General features: G+C 44.5%; 1 protein-coding gene across 11 annotated transcripts in view; it reads right to left on the minus strand.

The window, feature by feature from the left end:
• rap1gapb (RAP1 GTPase activating protein b) overlaps positions 1 to 18563 on the minus strand; it is a 107130-nt gene that overhangs the window by 12967 nt on the left and 75600 nt on the right. For 9 of the 11 annotated variants that reach the window (XM_030374585.1, XM_030374578.1, XM_030374576.1 and 6 more), the window contains 11 exons: positions 14607 to 14654; positions 13587 to 13625; positions 12836 to 13054; positions 12228 to 12331; positions 10215 to 10293; positions 10069 to 10122; positions 9214 to 9297; positions 8992 to 9092; positions 7886 to 8015; positions 1463 to 1618; positions 813 to 884 (listed from right to left, as the gene is read on the minus strand). In XM_030374585.1, coding sequence (XP_030230445.1) covers positions 813 to 884; positions 1463 to 1618; positions 7886 to 8015; positions 8992 to 9092; positions 9214 to 9297; positions 10069 to 10122; positions 10215 to 10293; positions 12228 to 12331; positions 12836 to 13054; positions 13587 to 13625; positions 14607 to 14645 — 1077 coding nt within the window. In that variant the 5' untranslated portion in view covers positions 14646 to 14654. Of the gene's footprint in view, positions 1 to 812; positions 885 to 1462; positions 1619 to 7885; positions 8016 to 8991; positions 9093 to 9213; positions 9298 to 10068; positions 10123 to 10214; positions 10294 to 12227; positions 12332 to 12835; positions 13055 to 13586; positions 13626 to 14606; positions 14655 to 16715; positions 16752 to 18563 lie in introns of all 11 variants that reach the window. The other 2 variants (XM_030374579.1, XM_030374583.1) reach the window with 1 other exon arrangement.

Consider the following 18563-nt stretch of genomic DNA (forward strand, 5'->3'; position numbering starts at 1 on the left):
ATAGAATAGCGTAGTATAGTAGTATCGCATACCCGTAGTATAGTTTTGCATAGCAAAACACAAAGAAACGCACTAAATATGTTTAGATATATTTCCTATGTTTATATGACATATATATGTATGTAATGTTATGAAATATATGTTTTGTAAGCAAAGGAAATAACCCATTTATAAATGTGCTTAATTAAACATCAATCTTTGCGTATTTTCCAAATTGTGTTCCGTGTTGAATAGCAAGTGTTTTAATGAGATTCATCTGCAAAAGAATATTCAGTGCGCTGGTTACACTGGTTTCACATCATTACTCAGGCCGTGCCCTCATTATGGTGTGTTGGTTTCTAAGAATAAACCCTAGTTAAAGCACACTCCCCAGTCTAGTGCATTACCCAAACCCCTTGTTAGGTAATGAGGCCTCTAACATGAGGGGAACACATTAGAATTAGGGAGACACGATTAAGAGTGCATTTAGTTGTGATGCTATTTTTGACAGGTGTTCAAGCCCGGAAAACGAATACATCTCTCAGAAGTAATTTAGCATTCACCAAAAAGGTGCTTTGGATGAATGTCAATGGCAAAAGGTAGGGCTTGTGGGAATCTTGCTCAAGGATGCATACAGGTAGACGGCAGACATTGGGGTTTCGTGTGGGAGTCAAAGACCCTGGCCCAGACTATCCTGAGACTGCACCAGCCTTCTTCACTGTTGTACAGAGGGCCACCATTTAACCTAAGAGGACTCCAGCCAATGGGAAAGAGGAAGACCGTGGCAACGTTTTAGTGTCAAGCTGGTTCGTCTATGAGGAATGACCTCTGACCTTTTTGAAGATGGCCGGGTCGGGCAGGGCGGGTCCAAAGAACGGTACGTCATCTCGGGCCGTCACCGACACCTGGCAGTAAAGACACACAGGTTAGTGCACTCTGGTATCACACTCAATCCATCAATCAAGCTATCAAACTTGATTTATATGGTGTCTTTGTGTGAAACGGCAAAAGGAAGTGACCAACAAGGCAATCAACACAACATGAAAGAAAAGGAGTTTAAACTGAGAGTGTCCACCCAGATGCACGATAGATAAGAGCATCTCAGTTTACCCAGTGGACTGAACCAATTGGTAGGCTGATCTATCAATCCTAATAACATTAATAATTTTGAGTAAATATAATAATAAATTGCACTTGTACACCGCTTTTCTTTAGGTATCTCAGTAACAGTACCTCTTTTATAAAAAAATAGGTGGCTTCAAAGAAAAACATGAGGAAAAAAAATCAACCTTCTAGGTAGGTGAACATTCCTTGGTAGTGCCAACATAGATGGATGATACATTTTGTGATTTCACCAATATCTTTTTAACTGGCCTTTTAAAAAAGACAAACCCCAGCCAGGCTACCCTCTGCTCCTATCGCCCACAGTACACTGTGCAGGTGGATCTGTTTTTGTTGTTAACATATTTCCTCCAGGGCTCACCTTATAGGTGACATCTTGGCTGCAGGCGTTTTCCACCTGCACCACCACGTAGGCGTGCAGGAAGTTGGAGGCTATCATGTCCGGGACAAAGGGCGTGTTCTCCTCCTGGAACACCACCGCCACAATATCATTTCCTATGTGCCTCTTCCTCTGCAACTGGAACGGAAAAACACAGGCTAGGAATCAACCGACATCATTGACCGACATCATCGACTGAATTCATCGCCTGAATTCATCGCCGACATCATCAACCAAATACATCGACCAACATCAGCGACCGATATCATCAACTAACAATTTATAATGATATTCCTCAAATGTGTCTATCCTTAAATATTGTCATAAATAATGATTGGTTTCTATTTTGGTATGCAATTTTGTAATTTTGCATTCATGTTTGAAAATAAAGGAGGAAGGAAAATGTATAACATTGAACACTAAGGGCTTGAATAAAAATAAAAAAGGAAAAGGGAAAGGTTCTATTCACACCTGAATCAAGCCAAGCAGATATTGTTTACTAACAATTACACCTGTGGCCATGAACATAAGAAACTCGAGAGAGTGGGAGTTTTCTTGCTCCTTTAACACCTAATCAATAGGAACTGCAACCCTCATAAATAGGAACATTAATTTTTATCAATACTAAGAAGACACTTGATCCCATGGGCAGGTTTGTGTTTGTGGAGAGGCATATGTACTCTGAATGTTGGTCACTATTGAACATCTATGCTCCTAAATTCAACGATCCAGCACTTATTCAGAATAGTTGCCTCTTTACAGCACGAGCATCTGGTGTGCTGCTAATGGAGGCGATTTCCATTTTTTTCTGGACACAGTTCTTGATAGATCCTCTGATGAATCACTTTCTCTTTACCAAGGGATCAAAGTTAACAAATTATTTCATGAAGGACTACAACTTGACAGAGGTTGGATGGTGGTTATGGCCAGGAGACAGGGACTACTCTTTCATTCACACCCTCATGGTATTATTATCCAACAATCAGTGTCAACGAGGTTTGGACCTGCGATATCCTTCTCTGTTATTGAGCGATAAATCCCCCTTGGTTCTTTCTATTTCCATGCCAAATAAGATAAAAGCATCCAATAGACAGAGCTTTAACCCTTTGCTCCTGAAGCAACCAGACTTTCTCTCCTTAATTAGTAAAGTTTTCTTAAACTAACAAAAAGACACTCCGCATAGCTTATTTTTCTTTGATTCATTCTCTCAGGCCTATTCACAAACCAGGGAAAGCCCATCTGAAGGGTGCCTCCTATTGGCCAATCTCCCTTGGATTCACTCAAGGCCTGTTCAAGGGGACCCATAATTTTCTACACGAAAGGATTGAGAGATAAATATTGCGCTGAAATTCAAACGCTTTAAAATCATATCAGATGAAACCAAGTAAAGACGATAGAACATTGGTAAACAAAAAAGATGAATATAATAACTTGGATAAATACCAAACAGAGAAATTCACAAGGTCTAAACAAAGATACTATGAGCGAGGATAAACAGCTAGTAAAGTGTTGGCATGGCAGTTGAAAACAAGAAAGCACGAGGACAGTTAATTGAATTGAAGAATTGAAGTCAGCGACGGCAGAATCTCAAACAACCCCACGGTAATGATTTATGCTTTTAAAACATATTATTGTTTGTACTGCTCAGCCAAGTGGTGACAGGTCAGCAGTTGATTACTTCCTTTCCCCACTTAATCTACCATGTTTATCTAACAAGGACGGAAACACCCTTATTCAATATCTGAATTAACTGAAGCTGTTAAATTGTTAACCTCAAATAAATCTCCCGGAGAAGATGATTTCCCTCTTGACTTTTATAAAGAATTTCAAGATCTTTTAATTCCCCCCTTAATGGAAATCCTCAAATTAGCCAGGGAAGAAAAACGATTCCCTGGATCATTCTCTCAGGCCTATTCACCAACCAGGGAAAGCCCCACTGAAGGGTGCCTCCTATTGGCCAATCTCCCTTGTGAATACAGATTATAAACTAACAACTAAGATGATCTCCAGGATGTTGGAGACATATCTTCCCAGTTTTGTCAATTCTGAACCAAACTGGGTTTATAATTAACAGACTCTCTAATAACTAATAACCTCAGTTGATTTTTTTATATTATCCATTTTGCGAAGAAATGACCTACCCAGCATTGCACTCTGCCTCAGTTCCCTCCAAAGCCTTGAGACCGACCAGAATATACTTATCTCTTTAGGGTTCTCCAAAAATGGGGTTTTGATAGTCAATTTGTAGAAAAATAAAATATTTGTATGTATCCCCCAAGGCTAGGATCCTGGTTTATAGGATTACTTCAGACTATTTCCCCATCTTTAAAGGCCACAGACAGGTATGCCCACTAACTCCAGCGCTCTTTACACTCACCCTCGAACCTCTGGCTGAGGCCATCAAATAGACCTTAATATATGCCGCTGTGAAACCAAACTTCTCATACACAAAATATCACTTTTTGCAGACGTCATTCTTCTTTTTTCAACCAATGTTAAATGCTCTCACGTCCATTTGCTAGATATGTTGAACTTTTACAGCTCAATTTCTGGTCATAAGATTAACCATGACAAGAGTGAATTACTACCTCTGCTTGTATTTATCTTTGACCCCACTCAAAACAATTTTCCCTGTAAAATGGCCAACGGGCTTAAGTACCTGGGTGTCTTGGTGCATAATGAGCTGAATAACTTATGAAGGCTTAACCTTAAGTCTGTTACAGTGGATGGATAGTGGATGGAAAGTGAATCAGAACTATTATGCATAACCCTTTCATTTGTCACGTGTTTTGGCGATATTGACACCCAAAACTCCCCTCTGGGAAAATTTGTGTCCCTATCTTGTTCTAGAATAGACACTTTGAGTGTCTATTGGCCTCAAAAGGGTATCACTTGCATCGCACATTGTTTTATGGATGGGAATTGTATGTCCGTCAAGCAATTAAAGCAGAAATATCAACTACGTGACAACAACTTTATAAATATCTACAGTTAAGAAGTAATATAAGGGTTAATCGTCAAGGACAGGGGGAACCTACATGAGATGTCACCCATTGCAGTTATTTTCCATGATGGTCAACCGTATGAAACCACCAATAAGGTTTATGAAGCCCTGTTAGTCTTTCTGTTAACCTTTGAACCGGACAAATCTAGACATAGGTGGGAGAGGGACTTTGGAGAGGGACTTAGGTATAGAGATACACCCAAAACTGGGGATGGATTAAGGTAGCAAGGGTGAAACATGTACTCTGAACTCAAGATATAGATTGATTGAGGTTAACTTTAGCACCGGATTTATTTCACCCCCTCCAAGCTACATTGTTCAGCCCCAGTTTCTCCCCTGATGTTTTAGATGTGATCTGGAAGACAGAACTTTCCTTCATGCCTCTTGGCAGTATAGTTAACTACAAGGTTTCAGGTGGGGGGTCTGTGATGCTATATCCACAATTCACAGAGTTACTAATCCAATGGACCCTGAGCTATGCCTTTTGGGCGAATGCACAAATTCTAATCTTAGTTATTTCATCACATAGTTATTTTTTCAAGCTAACAGAAATCTCAGTGGCCAATGCCAAACATGTATTGCAATGAAGTGGAAGTTAGATCTCCCATTACCAGTTGGATTGTGGCTGTCATAAGTAAACAACTGCATTCCTCTGGAAAAAATTACCCACTCACTAAAGAACACGATTCAACTTGTTTTTATAAAGATATGGCAACCTTTCATCGACTCCATGATGAATCTTCCATTCCACATGATGCAATGATCGTCTGCATGGTATCTCTGCTCTCACTATACTAGTGTTATAAAATAACATTCTACTGTTGTAAAGGCTAACCTATCCCTCCATTTAGGGACGTCTAATGTACTGCAAACGTTTTTTGTATTGTCAATGTGTGGCTGTATGTTTGTATACTATTTGAAAAACAAAAAAGGAAACGAGAAAAAAGAAGGAAGGAAGGAAACAATCCAATTACAGGCTTCAAAAGCGATTAGGAGCCAGGGCGTGGAGAATAGATAATAGTGTCCCACATAAAGGGCAGAGAAGCATCCTTTACTGTTGTTTCATCTCCTAAACCCCCTGAGACCTTACTCACTTCGAAGGAGGTTATTGGATGCGGGATTCATTGGGGAGATTCAGACAACAGATTCACAGTGATAAAGACGAAACATGCCAGAGAAAGACGATGCACTTTCGTTTTTTTGCTGTTTGGACCAAGCCCGGGAGAAATATACATAGACATAACAGAAACACAAATCAATAAAGATTATCCAGTTCAGGAACTTTTGTTTTTAGCACATTCAACATTGAACGGGAAATACCAATAACTGTTAAATCAGACATTAGTATTATGTAATAATTCAGCATTGCCTCAAATATTTATACTGCAGATTTATGGACAGTTCTGTTTGGCTGCCTGATGCGCAATCGCTTTATAGCCAAAGATGCCGGGATAACTCGATAGCCATATATTACTGGATTACTTTATAGCCACTCATGTCCGGCGGGCCATGATGCTTGTTAGAAGAATCGTCTTCTGTAAAACCCGGCAAGCTTCCAAAGATATTGTCCCTTAAGGCACGGATATCAGAAAATATAACAGAATCAAAGCAACATTGAAAATGAAACGTCAAATGTAACGAGCTATTCAGCAAAAGGGGGGACACATACTTTCAACGCACATTCTCTTCATCAACACAAATTGGCCTTGGACTGAACATGCTCTCTGCATTTCAAACAAGCAACAAGCAACGATCATAAAAAAAGCCCAAGGGTTGCCAAAGCTGAAGCTTTAATATAAGTATATTAAGCTAGTGGTAGCAACGGTAAGGTTTTAAAAGATTTATAGAAAAGCACTGTGTGTAAAAGCAGTGTGAGGGAGGTCACACCGGGAGAAGTGTTACTGTTTCGGGTTGGTTGACAGCAGGTATTCAGGAGCAGCGTGGGGTTCCCCGGTTTCACTATGTGCTACTTTACCCCCACCGCGACCTGCAGATGGACCGCTAATTACACAGCCATCACGCACGGTCGGGGGTCTTCCCATGAAGCACCGCACCTGCCATGACTGGAACTCACTCCGGAGACACGGTGGGGCTGTGGTTATGGGTGACTTCTCACATATTGTAATGTTATTTTACGCCTCATTTTGCATCACTAATTTGCCTCGCTGTTCTGCATGTCATATTCATTGATATCATAATATTCGACATCATCACAATAATATTGCAACAGCAGATTCAAATCATATTCATATTCATCCTTGTATCATAACAGTAATCCCATAACGTCAGGTCACGAGAGTATTTCTGAATTTCATCTTTTGCTCCGATGATGGAGGATGTGACTAAGACGCCCCTGGCTCTTTGACATTAGGATTTTTGGTCATACGTATTTCGAAAGGTCTGAGTGGCCTTCTCTTCCAAAGCTCGGCTGTCAACTGTCCGCCTCGGCCCGAGAGGAAGATGAGGTAACTCTGAATCATCTCACCGAAGTAAGCCTTAGAAAAGGCTCAAAAGAACACAAAACTAGTAAAAAGACCTTGCAGATTGAATCAGAGAGAGTAGACTTGTCTCTATAGTAGACTAGAGCAGCAAGGAGGGCATTAGAAAAAAAATAATCGGAGCTTTCATGTTTGTATTACGCTAAGCTTTTGGTTTCAGCCTGTAGATTTCAACTGCACCAGCTGTTTTGTTATCAATAAATGGGATACCAGACGGAGTTCATTAAACAGCAGCTCATTGGTGAAAAAACACTAGATTCTGTTCTCTGCACCAATATCAGAACTTGAAATGGGAAGTCAACTCACTTGGGAGTTTAGTACAAAATGGAAAATGGGACAGCTGAGCCTTTGTGTCGCCTATAAACCGGCATGCTTATCATTGCATAAGCCTCACGCTTTTACACACCCACACACACAACACACAAACACACACACACACCCACACAAACTTTTCCGGTAGTGCATCGAAATTGCAGATACATGTGTGTTAGGAGCAGGTAGGGGCAAAGACATCTTGCAGATGGATTTCAACATACACTGTGGACATTTGGGAGTGTCAGTCATACCCTACCCACTATAGTATCCTACCTGGTGTTAATCATGCTGCTACTGCTGCCAAAGTGTGACCGCCATTTGCGCTACAACAATCCCTCTGTTCGATCTTGCTCCTCGTGCAGCCATTCTCCTTTTCTTCCCTGCACTACTTTGTTCCTCATTATGAGACAAAGGGGATCATGAGCATGCACAGCGATCCTCTATTAGTTAGATATACTGAATGATCACATAAGTGCTTGGTTATATTAGAGTTCCAATGCTGAAAACATGTCCAGCAGTCCAGCGATGGATCAGTTCACATTCAAATGTTGCACCCGAGTTAAAACGTAACGTAAGAAGTTGAGGTACCTGTTGTGAGTCTCCCTCTGTGTAGGGCAGCTTGGTGGAAACATGGAACATGATCTCCTTGTTGTGGAAGTTAGTGTAATACGACTCGGTCCCTGTCTGCCCGTGGGTGACGTCCAGACCACCACGGAACCTGGGATGAGGAACCAGGAAAGAAGGGCGAGGAGAGAGGCGTGAAACGATGACCGAATGAACGACGAGAGCGGAGGAGAGATATGGGGACACAGGGGACGGAGGTAGGCGGGAAGAGGAATAGGCGAAGAGGAGATAAGAGAACATTAAATAGATAAGGGTGAGAAATAAAGAGAGCAGAACAGAGGAGCGGGAATGTCCCCCACATAGCAAAGAGGAGATGAGGAGAAGAGGGAACAGGGAAGAACGTGAAAGAGGTAAGTAAAATGAAAGACATGAGGAAGAAGGGAGTACTGACGAGGAGAGAGGGGACGCACAGAGAAGAGGGGCGACTCGAGAGGATGGCGGGAAGAGAAGACGAGAGAAGAGAGGCGGAGAGGAGAGAGATACGGTTCGGGAAGCCGTCCCCGCAGGGCCGTTGGACTGCGGGGACAAAGGGGACAGTTGTGGGGGGGCCCAAGGCAGAGGGGGGGCCCATGACCCCCCCTCTGCCTTGGGCCCCCCCACAACTGTCCCCTTTGTCCCCTCTGCCATATTTTTTTTTTCGTCCGGCCAGTCCCCCCCCCCCCCCCCCCCCGCGCCAACAACCTGGCGCAGGGGGGCCCATCAGTACCTACAGTATAGGGGCCCAGGATTTGGTGCTACGGCCCTGCGTCCCCGTGTGCGGCGAGAGAGCGAGGCTGCTAAAGCACTCCAGAGCTTTTATCCGTCATTATGGGATAGACAAGGGCACCTATGTACGTTCATGACAATGTCAACGGTGACTACAGAGAGCATGGCACTAACTAAAAAAAAAATAGCGAGCAAGCTAGTGGCATGACAGAAGCCCTGGTGGCCTCATTCCTTTACAGCAAGGGGGATGAACAAACAAGCTGCCTGGAGTTTGATGCATGATCTAGGAAGTTGCTGGTAGAGAATAGCAGAGGGCCAATTAACGCAGGCTCCAAAGGGAGAGGGAAAACAAGTTTTAAGGTTACCCTTTGAAATCATGGAGCTCAATCTTCTGGCCCAGAAACTCCAGGAACTCCACAAAGGCAGGACTTTCATCCATGTTCCCAAACAGTTCTTCTTCGGTGGTCTGTCAGGGTTGTTAGCAATAAAAACAACAGAAACTGATATTTTACTTTGAAAGTGAACAACAACTGCGACGACAGCTCGGCAAGGAAAGATTAAAGGAGCTGGTGAAAAGTCCCACTCACCTGGCTGAACTTCTGATAGACCACGCCGAACTTGAAGTTGTTGCTGATAACGTGCTCGTCAAACGTGACGATGAGTCTGGAGGCCTGGGAACAGAGTTAGAATAAAGAAAGCAGTTGATTTATGGCCTGGATCAGAAAGCCTTGGGCACGCCATGTTGGAGGTGAAAAGAGAGGGAGATGTATGAGGTATAGATGCTGATGTAATGCAGATATATTTAAATATGCACAATCATGGCTGGATTGATGTCACTGAGTATTGATGAGAGTGACTGAAGATGATCACCTTACTACCATCTGACCCATCCCAATCAAACTAGCAACAATCTTTCTATTTATCCTCTTTATCATCTACAATTCTATAGACCAGTGGCGTAACAAGGCAACGACGGGCCCGTATGCAGGATGTTCAAGGCGGGCCCCCCCCCCCCCCGTTACGATTGTTGAGGGGACGGGGGACGGGGGACGGGGGGGGTTCGGAGCGATTGTTGACGGGGGGGGGGGGGGGGGTTCGGAGCGATTGTTAACGGGGGGGGGGGGGGGGGGGCCTTCGGAACGATTGCTGGGGGGGGTGGGGGTGGGGGGGGGGGGGGGGGATTGTTGACGGGGGGGGGGGGGGGGGTGTGGAGCGATTTTTTTTGGGGCCCCCGTTTGGCCCGGGCCCGTACGCACCCGCATACCCTGCTTACCGATAGTTACGCCACTGCTATAGACACATATTTTCTGTATATCTGTTGTTGCCTTGTCTATTTTGCTTATCTCTTTCTCTTTTGTTTATTCTACTGCTGTGCCGTACCGGCTGCTGTGGCACCACACTTCCCGTAGGAGATCAATAAAGCAAAAAGAGTCTTATCTTACCTTCGGGTACAGAACCGGGTAGAATCGATCCACATTCACCTCCTCACAAACAAGCTGGGGGAAGAGGAGGGGAGAGAAGGGTTACGTTACAGCGATGGAGAGAGGACGTGCGGGGAAGCTGCAGGGGTGTGGATGTCCCCTCTTACCTTGGCCATCTGAACCACGTTGGGGAACTCGGTCAGGCAGGAGATAGGGATGACGTCGTGGTGGGTTTTGAACTTGGTCCTGAAAACAGAATCGAATGTTATTCCATCTATGATTCTCGTGTTTTCTTTGGGACTCCTCTGACAATAAGATTGGACTTCAAACCTAGGCCCACACATAGACCCTGTTATCCACAAAGAGCCACATAACAACACCAAAAGTTTTTTGTCCTTCTAAAGGTTAATGGAAACGCGCTGATGTCACACTCTTTTGAGACCAGCCACATTCACGCTTTTATTGTAATAAGCAAATAAAAAGCTTATTTCACCTCCCAAATGACCCCGGACCCGCATGTGATGCTACCTCTCATCAATCTCTTTCCAGCTAAACGTGGGCTGGCTCACGGGATCCAGGCACTAGCATCACACCCCATTAGCTACGCTCAATACATAACAATAAACACAGGGGTGGAGGTTGCGCACCACCCTCTTCCCAGGCCATCTGTGAAGCGTGAGTTTCATAACGAAACAGGATGTAGTAAGGTACATACTACATCCTGTATTGACCAGACCCAACCCAACTCCAAGCTGTGCTTCTCTCTGCATTTTGTCCCTTCACAACCGACAATGACGGTTTTGTAAACCACAACAAATAGCAAAGTACAGATTTTAGTCCATTGCTCTTTCTATTTCACAATTATCATGTGAGCGGAGAAGGGAGCAGTAACCTGCTGGCAGGCTAACCACAGACACCTACCCACTCCATTACATCTATCAACAAGGTGGCAAAACGGCTATTAAAATCTAGAGTGCAGCTGGTAGGGTACTAACATTTATTCACAGGCTATATGAGGCATCGAGGAGAGGCATCTCTCTCTCTCTCTCTCTCTCTCTCTCTCTCTCTCTCTCTCTCTCTCTCTCTCTCTCTCTCTCTCTCTCTCTCTCTCTCTCTCTCTCTCTCTCTCTCTCTCTCTCTCTCTCTCTCTCGGGAGGTTGAAACAGGGGGAACATGGGTGTGAATGTGTGTAGGGAGAACACACAGGAATATTGCTTAAAGTACCTCTCGCCCTGTGATAGAGATCACACACACACACACACACACACACACACACACACACACACACACACACACACACACACACACACACACACACACACACACACACACACACACACACACACACACACACACACACACCCTGTTCACAGACACACGATTAACCAGCAGCCCGTTCGTCAGCTGCGGTCAAATATGTGAACAATGGAGACGCCTCTGAAGGGCTGTTAGTCTGCCACTACAGAGGTGATAGAGAGAGAGAGAGAGAGAGAGAGAGAGAGAGAGAGAGAGAGAGAGAGAGAGAGAGAGAGAGAGAGAGAGAGAGAGAGAGAGAGAGAGAGAGAGAGAGAGAGAGAGAGAGAGAGAGAGAGAGAGAGAGACAGAGACAGAGAGAGAGAGAGACAGAGAGAGAGAGAGAGAGAGAGAGAGAGAGAGAGAGAGAGAGAGAGAGAGAGAGAGAGAGAGAGAGAGAGAGACAGAGACAGAGACAGAGACAGAGACAGAGAGAGAGGGAAGAGTGAAATGATGGAGATAGAGATGGAGAGATAGAGAGATAGAGCGATAGAGAGTAAGAGAGTAAGCGACTTGAAAAGAGGAAAGTAAGTGAGAGAAAAGTAAAATGGGGTAAAGAGAATGTTCGAGGGAGACGTAAAGCATAATACAAAGATAGATACAGAGATATACAAACAAAGAGAGATAAACACCTAACAGTGGGTGCAATAGAGAGAGAGAGAGAGAGAGAGAGAGAGAGAGAGAGAGAGAGAGAGAGAGAGAGAGAGAGAGAGAGAGAGAGAGAGAGAGAGAGAGAGAGAGAGAGAGAGAGCGAGAGAGAGCGAGAGAGAGCGAGAACGAGAGCGAGAGAGAGAGAGAGAGAGACATTGAGAGAGAGACATTGAGTGAGACAAGACAAATAAGCGGGAGGGTTATGCAGACAAAGATAACTGAGGGTAGCACCCAACCTGAGCATCAGCCTCAGGTGCTCCTGGTCCCCGATGACGTCATACTTCAGGGAGAACACCAGCTGTCCCAGGACGGCGTCCATGGTGTAGTAGTTAAAGTGTTCCTGGGGAGACAGGACACAGATGGACCTTCACTCATCAAGGTCCCCACAAGATCAAGTCTTGCTGGCTTCACAAGGCCTACATATTGAGGACACTGTGGTACACACGATATATTACAGTGTCCTTTCCCAAGTGATTGGTCTACTGTGTTAGTCTGCAGCTTGCTGTGCCGCACGTAGACCACACCCTACTGCCTTTACACTGTTGTTTAGCCATCTTCATCAATGCCTAGAGCCTAGTTTGCTCACATGTGATACAACTGATATCGGATCCGTCTACTGTCCCAACGTAGTCAACAGTCTAGAGACCTACTGTTCCCGTTTCTTGTACCAGCCTACTCTCTCCATATTATTAGTTACAGTAATTATCATTACACAGTATCTTTTTTGTGTATACTATGGGCATAGCACTTTGTTTTTATTGCACCAAGCAGTAAATAAAGTCCCATTCATTGAATAAGGTACCGTAGTGTTGTTCTACCCGGGTGGAGCCAGGCTTCCCCTCACCTTGCCCATGAACTGTTTCCTGTAGGTCTTAGCCAGGCTGTTGGTCTCCAGCTTGATGTTGGACCCCCCTGCCCCGGCGCCACCCGCCCCGGTGGGGGTGGCAGGCAGGGGCTGCTCTGTGTCCGGGGGGATCCGGGGCTCGTGATTGGTCCCCTCGATCCAGTAGCCCCCAAACTGGGGCAGCAGGATAAGGGGGAAGGGGCTCGTACGACCCAGGACCTGTCCACGACCCCAGGAACAAGAAGATGGGAAAGATCAGATCGAATAATAGCACAATACATACTCTTGTTTACATTGTCAGCTACTTATCCTCATCCTCTCAAGTCTGACGGTGAATAGTATTTATATCGACCATAAATATGGTTAATATCGATCGTATGAGATCTACCTCCACTGACATCCTCTCTGTCCTGCTGCTGCTGCGGCAGATTACCTCCTGAAGGATCACTCCTCCTAGACCTCCGACAATTGATCCTGTGCTAACATCTCATTTGACTTGGAAATCCAAAGTCTAGGGAGGAGGAACGCTGTGTCACTGCAGCTGTCCGGTTGTCCAGAGAGCCAGGATACTGACGCCTGACGCAGTCACCCAGTGTTAAGAGGAACCGACTTTAAAACTTGTTTAGCGAGTGCATAACTTGACCTTGTAGTTCACGTCTATTTCCCTTTTCCTGACAATGCTGCTGCTGCTGTTAAACTGAACAATTGTTCCGTGCACGTGTGCCATGTGAGTTGGTCTGAGAGTGTGCACCTCATGGACACTGGGGTATGGTATGTAGTCCTCCTCCGTCTGTGGAAACAATCAACAAATCAGCAAATAAATAAATAAATAAAAAACAAAAGGACTAACCATGTTAGCAATCAAACCATGCAATACCTATTGCTACTATCAGGACAAGGGGCAAGCTGGTCATAACAAGACTGGCAGTCCTCTTCTGAGCTTGTCATCGGTAACACACAGCACAGGGGTCCGTGGGTAGCCAACAAGGAGGCCGGACCTGACAGACGCTGGTGGGAGGCTATGGCCACTTGCCCTCGCTGTTTAATGCGACTACAGGGAGCCTGATGGGTGACAACTAGCCGTCCGTGCAGAAATACGTTGCATCGCGCAAAGTTCATAAACTCAAACATTGAGTGAGATGATGAAGTCGCACTGAAATTAATCATTGTGTTGTTGTGGAACTACCGTGCCTAAAGCCATCTGAATCATTAGCATTTTGGTCAATTATTCCATGAATTTTAATATTCATCAGAATTGAATGTGGCCTTAATGCCATCATAATGCATCACCCATGCCAGTAACCGAAGGCTATTCAAATGGGTCCTTTCAACGCTGGAAACAACACATGGTAGAAGCCCTACTCACACCAGTGCACCTGGATAGCGACTATCCACACACACACACAAATGTAGGTGTGAATCCACCCAATCTGGACTAGCAAGAGAATCTCATTCTGATCGCACCTGAACAAAGACAATAGCGTCTGTTCCTTTGGAGGTTTTAAGAACCCCAATCCCTGCTGAAGGGTTTCCGTTTGCTCGCTGTTAGACTCAGTTTGAAGAGCCTTCATTGGTCAATGGTGGACGGGATGTGTGAGGATCAAGAAGTGGTTCAGGTCCTGTTGAGTTCCCCCGTTCAGCCGGCTAGCCTCCTGAAGCCTGCCTGACAGCAGATAAGGCTGGGCTCTAAGACGGGACCGTTTCACAGCTCATGACCGGGGCTGTGGGTCCACAGGACGATAGAGGGGAGGAGGGGGACATCAGAACTCACTTTGAGGGGGGGAGGGAGGGTGCAACGTTGCTCGTCCATCCTGCTAGCCTGTGGAGAGAGAGCGGGAACGAGAGAGAGAGAGAGAGAAGAAAGAGGTGGAAGTCTGAGAGACAGCTTAATCTACACATGAACACACAGGTTTGTGTTAGGGTTTGGCGGTCAGTAAATAAACCTCTCCTGCCGTGACACTGAGTGATATGAAGTCATAAACAACAATTTGAAGCAACAAGCAGCTTTAAGTAGACGGAATAAACAAGGAAGATGAATGCTTTTGTAAATATTTAGGCATGAGGGAATTAAGAAAGCAGGTAATGAATGTGATCGACGAATGAGTGAGTGAGTGAGTGAGTGTACGTGAGTGTGTGCATTTGTGTGTCGTGCGTTAGAATAAGAGTTAGAAGAGGCTAGAGCAGAACAGGATGTGGTTGGCAATAGGAAAAGGTGTCAAACGGCCTTGAGTTTATTTTTAAAAGCCAACAGGGCTAACTAGGGGTTTCTAAACGGTTATTAAAAAGTTAATATCGGCTGACAGGCAACAAAGTCGTGATTGATCCCCTTGCATGAGGCACCATAAACAAAAACAAACACAAAAGCCAATTCGGACACTGGAACACTGGAAGTGTGTTTATGTGCACACCTATTATATATTACTCCAAAGATTAATAAAAGTAAGGCCACACACTTACACACTTAAAAATGAGTGATTATGGCTCTAAGAGAAATCCCAGTCGAGGTTGGTCTCTTGCATACTAAAACCTCATCTCCTCGTCTCTCCATGTTCAACCCAATGTTAGGTTAATTGAGTCCCCATATGTTTACCATCCCCCTTTCATCTGCCTCCAGCCCACAAACAAGCTCGCTTTGAACTCATCGTGAAGGGAAGGCGATGGACTCACCATCCCCTGTCCTTAATAATTACATGCATATTCAAATAAGCGTATGTTTGGAAATATCGGCTTGGTTCTGATTGGTTCTGATGGTGCTTGGAGTTAAATTGGGGTTCAATTATTCTTTTTTTTTTTTATGGTCTGATCACTTTCCATTTTCACCCCCGGAAGATTGAAACTGCTTCCCGATTTTGGAACAACTAAATTCACGGTGAATATATTTGCCATACTGTTTATAAAATGACCGCTTTTGCCACTGCAGTTCGACAACATTAAATAAATTCAACACAACTGGGTTTAACGTTGTAAAATAAAGCACCAAGGATCCACCCATCCCTCTTTTATACAACGCAACACATGTTGTGATGACTGGCCAGGGGACCTTGGAAAGCAAATGGTGCATGGAACCAGCAACTCAATAGAGTCTTATCAGAGTAAACAGCTATAGTCTCCTATAGCTCATAACATCCATTATGGCTCCTCTCCATTCAGGGGCATGGGGCTGCCGAGCACACAAGTCGGGTGACCCTGCATTGATCAGCTGTTGATTACGGTGAAAAGGCTCCTTTCACGTGTTTCTCTTCGAAAAGGATCACTTAGTTTGGTTCAAAAGCAAGTCCTCATTTTCAACACTCTCAACACCTACTGCAGCAAAGTGAATACCCATTCCCTTTTCATGGATAATGATGTTTTGTCAGGTCGTCAGACCAAAAATAATCATGCTACATCGGCCATGGCCGATGTAGCATGATTATTTTTGGTGTGACGACCGGACAAAACGAGCTCTTTGCTGGGCAAACACCCTTGTACAGTTTGTTTCAGAGGTGACGACACATTACTAAAGCAGTTCTCGAAAGTCAAATCCATAATGTGGAGGTTCAACTATGAACTCAATCTCCAACATGTATGTAACTAGAAACTAGAAAAATAATTTAATCTGTGAAATTAAAACAAAAGGCTGTGCGGCGTCAGACGTTAAGATAGCGATTACAGAAAAAATAAATAAAATAACGGTTGTAGAAATAAAACGGAAAATACAATACATAAAAAAGCAGTTAAATTGAAAGAACACAGCGAAGCAACAGAGAGACTGAACGCTGAGAGAGACGGTGTGTGAGGCAGCAGTGGTCGGAGGGAGGTTGGCTGCGTAGCGGGGCGGGGGGGGGGGGGGGCAGGGGGGGCACGCTAGGCACAGGGCAGGGGACGTCACAACTTACGCTACCTGCATCCTCTCGATCATTGCAAACAGGTCCGTGGTCTGGGGAGAGGGGAGAGACCACACATCCAACAAGGAGAGGGCTTCGTTTGTTTGTCTGATAGCAATGCTCTTCATTTATGCATCAGCACTGTATCAATATGGTGACATGTAGGGCCTTACAGCCTTACATTAAACCACACACACACACGCACACATGCACAGCACCCACATCCTCACATACACATTTGCACCCACAAACGAACACGCAATCGCAGACAAACAAGCACATGCACGCACACACACACACACACACACACACACACACACACACACACACACACACACACACACACACACACACACAAACAGCGCTATAACGTTGTGTAACCAGACAACCTGGCACACATCCAAGGCACTGGGAGATTGAGCCGGTAAACGGTCCGGTTTAGTGATGAGAGTATGGTGGTAGAGAACTTGGCACTATAGACAGATTCTAACTTAGACTCTAATGACCACTCTCTGAGGCAAGACACAATGTCGCAATCAATGAGGCGACAGTCAATACAACCTTTATAGGCAATTTCCCTTAATGGAGTCCCATAAACTCGGGAGGCAGAAAGACCACACCTGCTACTCCACCTACCTAACAACATGTATTTAACCTCCACTTTTCTACCCGTCTCCCTTAGCGTACTTCACGTCTCCTCCTACCCGTTTCTTGTACCCGTTTCTGCAGGAGAGGGATTCATAAATACAGATCAACGCAAAGGTGACCGCGCAGAGCTCAACGTGAAAAAAAACACTTCCCCCGAGCACTCCATCCACCCATGAGCTAACCACATCCGCCTCCCTCAATATGTATAAACTAACCTGACTGTAGGCTGGTGTCTAAGGGGTGGTTGTGTGAACTTTCAATAGTGTGACATATAAAGGAAACGTCCCCCATTGCCTGGATCCACCCTACAGCCTTATCTCTGCAGATTAATTCCCTCTCTCTGACTCCAAGCACATTCAGCTTATTTGAAGGTAAAGCTGCCATGGGTCAACCTTTACCTTTTAAACAAGTCTCTCGCTTCACGGTTTCTTTTATTAATTGAGAGAGAAAACTGGCTTGCAGGCTTTGTTATCATTATTAATGTGAAACGTGTGGGCTAAAAGTAACATCTTTTTTTTGCTAAAAAGTTCTTTACTAAAGTTATAAACCTTACTACGCAGCCATTTAGGGTCACACTTTCAGATACTCATGACAACACACCCAACAACAGGATCTCCGTGGTAACAACTACCTTGTAGATGCATGAATGAAACACACATGTGTTGGCCAAGAAGGCCGATTTTGTAATCGATAGCGTCCGGCTCAACCCGTCCGACAGGATGAAGTCTATTGAGCAGTTATTACTAGAACAGAATGTGTGAAATCCCCAAACCACAGCCGTAATCACTGAAACTGTCAGCTTCACATGAGCAGTTTTATTTGCAGAGCAGAGACTACACCCATGCACTCCTTTCCTTACTGCGAGGGGATGGCCAACGATACAGTGCACTTGCACCATGCTGGGTTCACCAGAGGTTGATAGGATTATATTTCTTTTTTTTATGTTTTTTGGGGGGGATTATAGTAAAGTATTATATATTGTAAAATAGTATAGAATAGTACGGTACAATGCAGTATGCTAAATACCTCATCAATAAATATTACTCAATTCTGAGGTCTAACAAGCTCACAATGCTTTATTGGTCTTGTTAATCCAAGTACAAAGTGCCATTGTAAATGCTTTGTGATTGCTGCAATTGATCATTTCCCAATGTGTTTTATTTCGCCATATGTCACTTGGGTCATGTATCATTGTGTCTTGCTGGGTTTACCATAAA

Source organism: Gadus morhua, chromosome 13 (assembly GCF_902167405.1).
Source record: "Gadus morhua chromosome 13, gadMor3.0, whole genome shotgun sequence".
In the NCBI taxonomy this organism is placed as follows: Eukaryota; Metazoa; Chordata; class Actinopteri; order Gadiformes; family Gadidae; genus Gadus; species Gadus morhua.